This window comes from Orbicella franksi, chromosome 8, assembly GCF_964199315.1.
Source record: "Orbicella franksi chromosome 8, jaOrbFran1.1, whole genome shotgun sequence".
NCBI classification, from domain to species: Eukaryota; Metazoa; Cnidaria; class Anthozoa; order Scleractinia; family Merulinidae; genus Orbicella; species Orbicella franksi.
The window spans coordinates 22,427,218-22,436,755 of NC_138152.1; the positions used below are offsets into that span (position 1 = coordinate 22,427,218).

At 41.2% G+C, this 9,538-nt stretch overlaps 1 protein-coding gene across 1 annotated transcript in view; it reads right to left on the reverse strand.

Annotated features, from left to right (window-relative positions):
- The window catches only part of LOC145494250 (uncharacterized), a 448,804-nt gene extending 440,366 nt beyond the window's left edge, over nt 1–8,438 (reverse strand). The window contains exon 1 of the mRNA XM_081473699.1: nt 8,423–8,438. Within this exon, the coding sequence (XP_081329825.1) occupies nt 8,423–8,425 (3 nt within the window). The 5' untranslated portion in view covers nt 8,426–8,438. The remainder of the gene's footprint in view (nt 1–8,422) is intronic.
- Nucleotides 8,439–9,538: the final 1,100 nt, after the last annotated feature.

A 9,538-nucleotide genomic window follows, 5' to 3' on the forward strand; every position in this document is an offset into this window, starting at 1 on the left:
CATGAAGCAACTATTAAGGAAGACGCTGTCACCTGAGTAGACCTACAAGCCTGTCGCTTCATCACTCTGTGAAACACCTACTGTATAGCACTGGAAATTTGAACAAATTTATTTTGTTATTTTTTCCTTGGTCGTATTTTGGCTTTAATTCCTCCGAAATGACTATTTGAGTATTCTAAGAAGCCAAAATCCCAAGCTATAGTTATGAAGTTCAGCTTCATGACCAAGCAAGGCCAAGGCTTGCGGTTAGTTTTGACAAGTTAGCTGTTTGATAGATGTTTGATACTATCGCCTCCGGGATTTCGAGAATGTTTACAAGTATGTGTTTTTCTAAGAATTCTAATTCAATAGGTCAGGCATAAGAAGCGGTATATTTATATCTGTTAACAATTAGCGTGCTTCGTTTGGAAACCAGAGCATTTTGAATTTCAGGGTTATGGAGGTTGCGTGACACAAGCCTACTATCGAGTTTGTTAAAATATATATACTTATCTCATGATTTTGAGCCTTTTTGGAAGTTAGAGCATCAGGAAAAGTGCTTATGTAAATCCTTGTTTGTTTATAATGGTAATTGAACTGAGTGGAGTGCAATTTGGTCTGAAATCATACGCGTGATTTCAAAATCGAACGAGCGCGCAGCGCGAGTTCGATTTGAAATCACAAGTATGATTTCAGATCAAAATTGCACGACATGAAGTTCAATTGCCACTTTATTAGATCCATTTTGAAATCGCACAATTTTATCGCCTTAATTTTTAGACTTTTGGTGTATTGTTCCAGTAGCCGGTTTGTTAAAAAAAAAGCGGAACCGGAAACGCCTTTACGTCTCATTTAGTATGCAAAACGATGTCATGTGACGAAAACTCATCCGAGCATGACAAAGAAACAAGCGGTTTTGAAGTCAGAACAAAAATAGTCTGCTTCAGGTATAAAAGTTCAATTCTCGTCAGTTGAATCAATGATGGAAGGTCTTTCTTTCTTCTGTGGTTGAGGCTGAGACTTTTCATTGTCTTTGGAGAAGGAATTTGAAGGTGCATCCTGCGTAATTCTGCGATGGATTTCTTTTGAGTTGTGAAACTCCCTCGAGTGCACGATGCCCAGTGGATGGTACGGTTTTTTTCTTTCATACCGTTTAATGGCATGATTTTAAGGAAGTCCAGCTCGTTATCATCTCCGTTTCTTTTTGTGACCTCGGCGAAGGACTCAATACTCAGGACCTTGTCAAGTTCTTGCGGCGCCATTTGTTTCAAGATATTTCCAAGATGGCGGGACTAACACCAGCTTCGTAAGACGTTCATTCATTCACTGTTTTGTGGAGCGGGGCGTATTTTGACTATGTTTATTCACAGCGACAGAGTTGAGCTCTTTTGTTGCTTCGTTTGAAACTACCAGAAACCTGGAAACATCTACCTTCTTGAGATGGCCCTGAATTTGTTGTTGTGTGGTTTTCGTTTGTTTATGTTTTACTGGACTGGGTATCATACGGATTTTGAGCAGATGTTGAAGAAAAATCGCCAAAATATTCGCCAAAATGGACACTGAAAGTTGGAAACTTCCATTAAAGTTGGTGTTCAGCCTGAAGGAGCTGATAATCGTCATTTAGAAACTGTAATTAATTACATCCGTCAAGTTTTTTGGAAAAAAAAAAACACAATAACAACAGAGTTTTGGCAATACTAGCTGCTAAATTCTCCACACAATGGCTTTTTGCCTTTCATTTTCCTGAAATTTTATTGTTTACTTTAAACTAATATTGAAATCTGATTTGTTGTTTTGTTTTACTGTCCCATTCTCAATGGCTGAGAAAAAGATGCGATTTAGAGCAAAAAATAGTGCGATTCGTGAATAAATCGCACCATTGAGAGTCAATCAGATTCCAAGGATAGCCAGTGATTTCAAAATGGATTTAATAAAGTGCTGATAATCAGTCGCCTTGAAACCCAAAGTAAGTTCTAGATGTTTACACTATATTCCGGCTGCCATATTGGTGTACCACGGATGTATACCAACATGACGTTTTCTTACTGGGCTCTGTAAATTTCTCGGAAACATTTACTACGAATTTCTGAAGTTTGGGGAAACGCGCAGGCCTAAAACTTGGAGAAGTGTCTTAATTAGTTATCTTCTATAGCGTACGTCGCAATGTCTTAGCTTTTTCCATTGGTTGGTTTTCGATTTATTATTTTATTTTTTTTTATTGCGTGACAGTGAAAACGATCTGAACCGTTCGAAGAACAAAACAGCAACTGTGGAATTTTTTTTTTTTTTTTTTTGTAAAATGATAAAACATGTTTTTTAGGTCATAATTTTTGTATATGTTCCCACCTTTCTCCGATATAAATCCATGCCATTCCTTATTTTTTGATCGGGATCATTTGCGGTCCAATATGGGGATCATCTCCGGTCTGGGATCATTTGTGGTTCAATTTGGGGATCATTTCCGGTCCTGGGATCATATGCGGACCCGTACAGAACTCTCCAAACAAGATTTGGTAAAAGATAACATCTCATCAGTGTCTAACAGCGCTTAGTTTACGCGCAATGGTGTAAAATTATTTGTTATTTCTCATTTTCCGACTGGACTGTAATTTGATCTAATTTCACCTTTTACCTACAACTTCCCGATCCCACGCAAACCACGCACAGTCATATATATATATATATATATATATATATATATATATATATATATATTTCTAAAATAAACACAAAATACGCTCCAAAACCCGTTTTCCCATCTACTTGCTATCGCTCCAGCTTTCAGCTAGCATTAACGCATCCGTTGTAGGAACCAGATGTGTTTGAAATCTTCCCGAAAGGTCAGTTTATTTACAAAGTAACACAACAGCCAAGTCACGTGCACACCAAAGTGCGGTAAAATTATTGGCCATGTTGAACTGGAAAACCAGGAACATATGAAACCAGTCCTGCTGTTGGCTTAGCTGTGCCATTTTGTGCCCCTAAGTGTTTGTATTTTTCACATGGCATTTTTCTGTAGCTACATTACGCCACAAGGTAGGTCCAGCGTTTGCGGACAATCGAGCGACTATCCAGGACACCTCGAGTGCGTTAGCCTAAAGGACTGCACAAGAGATGTCAGCAGTCATTTGGCAAGCTTCAAACTAAACGGGGATTAGGGTATTAATACAGAGATGAAGTTACTGTTGGCGAGAGCTGGTGAGTGGTGTCATTTATGCTATTTTTGAACCGGTAGTGCCCACATACAGATGAGATGTTTAGCTAAAAGTTGTCAATGTTTTAGGTGTGATTAAAGTGGAAGAAGAGCACGAGTTGCTTAATATTTGTCCGCACCACAGAGCCGTTTATGGTATCCGTTGGACGACAGGAAAATCTGCCTGCACAGTCCCTGCAGAGATGGCCGCCCACAAATCAGTGAATGCTAAAGCTAAAGGAAGCTACCGAGTGAATAGCCACCAATCAGCAGTAATTTTCGAGGAAACCGAGATTCTCATTCCAGTTGGATCGCGTGATTTTTTTCATTTTTATCAGTTGCATATAGCCTAGAATGTCTACCAGGTCTCGATCTCTGTGGAACACCTTTGGCTGCGCCTGCGGCTGAACAACCTGTACTACATGCTGAGTCATCTCAAGAACAATCCACGGTGAGAAGCTGACTAATTTTGCGCCGGGTGTTAATTTAATCATGCCAGCCCAAAACCCACCCCAACACCATCGCACACACTTCAGAACATACACCCACATACGAAAAATAAAATAAACACGCTTTTTAGTTACTATTGAAATTATTTTTACTTACAGCAGACATTGGTGGAAAAGGATCCCTCGGACAGCGATGTTTCATCTGAAGATCTGGCGGCACAATTATCAAGGCTTGCAATTGACGATAAGACTTTCCTTAGTCCAGATACAGATAGCATCGTTTCAAGCACGAGCGAGGAAACGCAAGCTTTGAAGGCAACGTCGGTGGTGTCTCGAGAAAGGTTGAATGAGTATTTACTCTCCGACGGTATCGCTCCGATAGTTCAACCCTGGCTTGAGTGGGAACAAGTCTCTGACAGAATCAAGCAACGATACACCAAAAGAACGGCAGAGATCGTGTCCTCAGACCTCCGCACAATCAGCCCGGAAGACGCAGGTTCTCTTTGGCAGGCCACTGTCTCGTCTGTTGCCATGAAGAAGGCCCTTGGTCTAGAAGACTTATCGCAGCCGTCAAAAGACTACCTCGAGGCTTTGGCAGAGGCTTACGGCAATGCAAATGGCTGGGACACGAGAAGACAGATTCTGTCCATCATGGCAGGTCTTGCCAGCTAAAAGGCCATCTCAGTGTTTATACCAGGTTTGTCGAGATATCACTACACCATAGCCAACGTTCATAGCCTGCAGTTTGGGCGCGGCGCTTCCGTGACCTACCAACCATTAGTGAGAGTAAGAGTTGAGCGGCAGCAGTTGGACCATTTTCTGTCCTTCATTACGAGTAGTGGTATGGGCTAGTCCAGTACGGATTTGACAGGTATTGTGATGCAAATGAAAAAGTATTGTTATGAAAAGGAGTTCTATTGTTTTCTCGAGTTTGACGTATCCATGGTAACCAGAAGCCCTGCCCCCTTTGAAGTCATTAATTTCGTTTCCGAGTTGACCGAGTAAAAAGCCTGGTTTCTAACATAAACAAAGAAATCACGCAATTTTAAAGTTAACCATTAACTTTAATATCAAATGTTTCCCTAAAATTACAGGACAGAGCCGTGTGCAACTCCCTAGTGGATTGCGCTCAACTTATGAATGAAACTATTTACAAAAGTGTTTACAAATGGCACAACAGTTCAATCATGTCCACGTCCTCATTTGTTATTCTTTCATAGCCATAGGGATATGTTTTGAAGGTGTAGGGATCTATCACTCGTTTTTCGTACACAAGCTGGTACTTTTTCGTCTGAGAGACTGTGGTCAGTGAGTACTCTTTGGAGTTTCGGACGATGTGATAAGGCTTGTAAATATCAGTTTGTCGCGTTTTCTCGAGAGAGCGTTGAATTTCGTCTAAAACATTTTACCGCAACACTTGATAATTTAACTGCTTGCTACCTTCACTGTTTAAAGAGATTCCCCTCACTTTGCATTCTTCTTTTTCTTTCTTCGTGAGGTAACCATAATTTTTCGGTCCCGCGGACGCAAATTCAGTGATGAAGTCGTCTTCTCCCAACTCGTCCTTGAAATCACCGAGAAAGTCGTCGAGGGGCGGATTGTTTTCATAAGGTAAACTGGAAAAAATAACGCTGTCGGTGTCTTTGTACTGTACTCGTTTTTGTAGCATGTCCAGAGCTACATACAAACGAAGTCGAGCCCAACATGTCGTGAAACAAGCGATGAAAATGTTGAGGTTTGGTGAGACAGGTTCGTCATTCGATTTCAGTTTATAGTGAATTTTAACGATGTCTTCAGACAAAACACTCACGTAGCAAATGTCATTTGCATCACTTTCATGGAATGCACTGAACCTCATAGGATCTCCGAACTCTTTGATTTGAGTTTTGTTGGTGCGCTGGCCAAACTTCCCCCACATGGAATTTAACATCATTTTTACAAGGCTACGTTTGCCGGGATTCTTTTCAATGTTGTTGCGGTTGAGTTCGATGCCCTCTTTCGCTTTGTAGGATCTCAGATGTTCTTGCTGTTTGACGGGATCATCGCCTACATGAGCTGGCCAGCCGCTTGCCTCCTCTTTAATCTTTAACCATGTATTCACATAGTCTTTAAAGAGACCTTTCCTCGTTTCAGAAAAATGCCACACTTCGTGAATGTAAGTTATTTTGTAGTCCTTTTCAACGGCTTTGTTCAGTTCGGAGGTACACCATGTACCTGTAATTTGTCTTTCACTGTCGCTGTGACTGCAAACCCAGGACCGTTGTAGCACTGGTTTTTCCATCTCTTCTTGTACACAGGCTCTACATAGCGGGAATGTTAGTTTACCATTTTCACGCAGCGGAAGTACTGGATGAAATAGTTTTTCTGGAGGTAAGATTGTGACCTTGGCAATCCCGAAGTAATTTTGGATGTCTGTGTCTTCCGGCTGTAATATAATTTCAGGGTGGCCAACAGGATACTCAGCATTCTTATTAATGAACGGATAGAGAGATCTAAAATCATAGTAATGAATCTTCTCTCCTGAGGCGACGTCAGCCAGATGATAGAGTTTGACAGCGTTTGTTCGTCCGCCGCAGAAGGCATCACGGGGATTTAGTGGCTCCACCAAATCGAGGCTGGCTACAAAGTTCCTGACGTCCTGCCTTTCTTCTTTCATTTTCCGCCAATCACACTCCCACATTTCGATGACGTTGTAACCTTTGTCACGCAAGAATTGTAGTTTTCCTGAGTGCAGAGATACACGTCGGCAGTGCAGCGGTGCTCTAATCTAAGGTGTGTTTCGGATCTGTTGGGATAGCATTTACGACAGCCATGCCAAAAGCAACCTTAAAATTCGTAGACGGTGTTCGTAGTTGCATCGTAGCCGTCCACGGTGTAGCGACTGTTGGGGATACGGTATTCCCCATCATTTCCAACATGTTGAATTCTCCCACTGATCTGACTTTGTTGCCACAGTAGATATTCCATGGCAACTTTCGACTGATTTGTTTTTAGTCGCCAACAGTGGAGAGGCTCGGAAGCAATTGTGTTGGCTTCCATTCGGTTTTGTCGCAGGTCTCGATTGCATGCCGAAGCAATGGTAATATGACTGAAGGGGTCAAACTTTGTCTCTTTTTCAAAAAGCCGTTTGAAAGTAAGGCATCCCTCCTTCAGTAATTTCACGTCCGACTCGCAATATTCCAGCAATTCTTTCTGGATATCGAACACTACATTCTCAGCTCTTTCTTTATCATGCCATTTCTCGAAGTCTTTACGGCCGTTGACAGACATTGATTCAGGCATGTAAAATTCTTTCTCGGGAATTGGTCCCACGTAGTCTTGATTTTCAGACGTGTTAAACAGGTGAGGAAAATAGCCCTTCTTTAACTCTGTCAATCCGAATGTCTTTGGTATGCAGAAAGCGGCATTTGAAAAAATGACAGAGAGTCAATAAAGTTAATATTGTCAAAGGTTAATTGGAGAAGTTTAGCTCCATTTCTGATTTGATTGAGGACCCTGTGTTGGCGATGATATTCCTCCACGACGAAATAGGAGTCGTAGCCAGAAAAGTTATGGACCAAAACAGTTACATTGCGCGTGTCTTCTTCAGTTAACGTATCCAGCCATTCCAGGAAATCGCGAATGCAATCTTCACCTTTGAAGAGGAGTGGACAATTATCATCCTCAGTTTCCGCTATTAAAAGATTAGCGATGTGTTTGCCAGTATCTTGCATCGCCTCAATATCGAAGAAAACGAGAATGGGAGGCTTTTCATCATCATCATCATCATCATTACCATTATCCTCTGCTTCGGCTTCGGTTATTCGCTTGCGTTTTTTCTTTTTCTTTCTCTTCTTCTTTTTTTCTTTTTTCTCTTCGGTTAGCTCTTCTCTTCGGTGGCTTGCGGCCTCTATGTACTCGTGGCAAGAGGGACAGTCTATGTAACCGCATTCATGTTTTTGTTGCTTCTTGAGACCCACCAACAACTTTTTACAGCTACGACATTTGCGGCGTTGACTGCAAGCACTGATGTTTTTGGAGTCAGCGGTTTCTCCCTTGTAGGATTTCGGCAGATGATTTTGAAAACAAACATCACCATAAAACATCCGCTTACAGGATCCGCAGGGTGTAGCTGGTGGTTGATTACGACACCTGGCCTCAGTAAAGTCCTCACATCCCTTTTGTAAGCAGGAAGAACAATGATCAGGGTTGTTTTCACAGGCGTGTTGACCTTCGTTATTGTAGGGTTTGAGACACCTTGCGCAGAAATAACTGTTACCAAAGAACCCAGGTAACGTATTGATCACATTGTAGTGTTCATTATCATACAACAGTACCAATTGTTTTTCCTGAGGCTTTCCAAAAGAAGTCACGCTATAACCTCGGGTAGGGTCCACAAGTAAGAGCTGATGACTGTTCAAGGACGGCGTCAATGCAAATCTAGTGAGTTCCTCGTAACCGCATTTTCTCATTTCTACATTAGCTTCTATATGCAGCTTGATTGCTTCATCTCTCTGGATAGAGAAACCTCTTCTGAAGCTGTTCCATTTAGGGTGATCATCCACTCTAGCTTTAGCTGTCACAATGGCGCTGGCGTAGCATAGTTCATTTTTGTTATCGATACTGATGATAGAACCTTTCAAACGTTTGAAAGTTTCTGGATTAGAATGTCCAGGTTTCAATTTTCGTTTCTGACCGCTACCGCGAGGAGATGTACGAACGTGTGTAAAAGATAATTGAAACGAATCATTCATTTCAAAGTTCTCGTTTGAGTTTAACACCTGTGACATTTGCTGCAGCAGACTGTCGACACAATCGCTACCATTTAACCATTCCCCCGCCGGTAACCCTCGATAAGCATAGCTGTTGACTAAGCGATTGCTGGCTAAATTGAAGTAGACACGGTCAGCGGCTGGTATCCTGTCTCGGAGAATCAAATTTTGGATTGTTCTATGTAATCCATCAGCAATTGCTGCTGCCAAGTCTTGTTGAGGTATAAATTGTCCCACCTGACGAATGTTGGAGGTGTAGTGACGCTCTCTAACGCCCATTTTTTTGCTGTGACTATCTACGTACCCGAAAAGTTTACTTAGTTTGTTAATTTAATTTTCCTGTAAATGAATAACAACTACACAACTCGCATGAAAACAAATGCCTTCATTAGTCTTTTAGCGTCCGCTCAATTCGCCTTAAAAGATAATAGCCTATTCAGTTAAGCTAACAGAGTCTAATCATTCAACGTTTAAGATAATAGTCCATTGTCACATTCTTGCGTTGAGTTTTCAACTCGTATGCAAATTCCGTTATCCCCCCGGCCAATGGGACAAATTATTTGCATCGCGCGCTAAACTTAAATTTAGGAGTAACGGTTCCATCGTAACTTTAAGGTTTATAAAATACGATCGGACGAACGCTATAGCTTTGCTTATCCTAAATTCGTCCAGTGTTACTTGTGTTATACTGGTAGAACGTCTCCAAGTCCGTCATCGAGCCATTCAAAATCAAAAGAACTTCATTTCAAAAACCGTAACCGCCTTCGAATTCCAGACCTGATATAAAGGATTACAGCGAGCTATTCAAAATCAAAAGAACCTCTTTTCAAAAACCGTAACCGCCTTCAAATTCCAGACCTGATATAAAGGATTACAGCGAGCTATTCAAAATCAAAAGAACATCTTTTCAAAAACCGTAACCGCCTTCAAATTCAAGGCCCGATATAAAGGATTACAGCGAGCTATTCAAAATCAAAAGAACTTCTTTTCAAAAACCGTAACCGCCTACAACCTCCAGGTCTGATTGAATCACGTATTGATATAAAAAACACAAAGGTTCATTATCGTTTCCATTCATTATCAGTGACTATTCAAAATCAAAAGAACTTCTATTGAATGCTCATACCCTCCTTGAAATTCCAGGTTGTGATTAAAACATGTAGTGG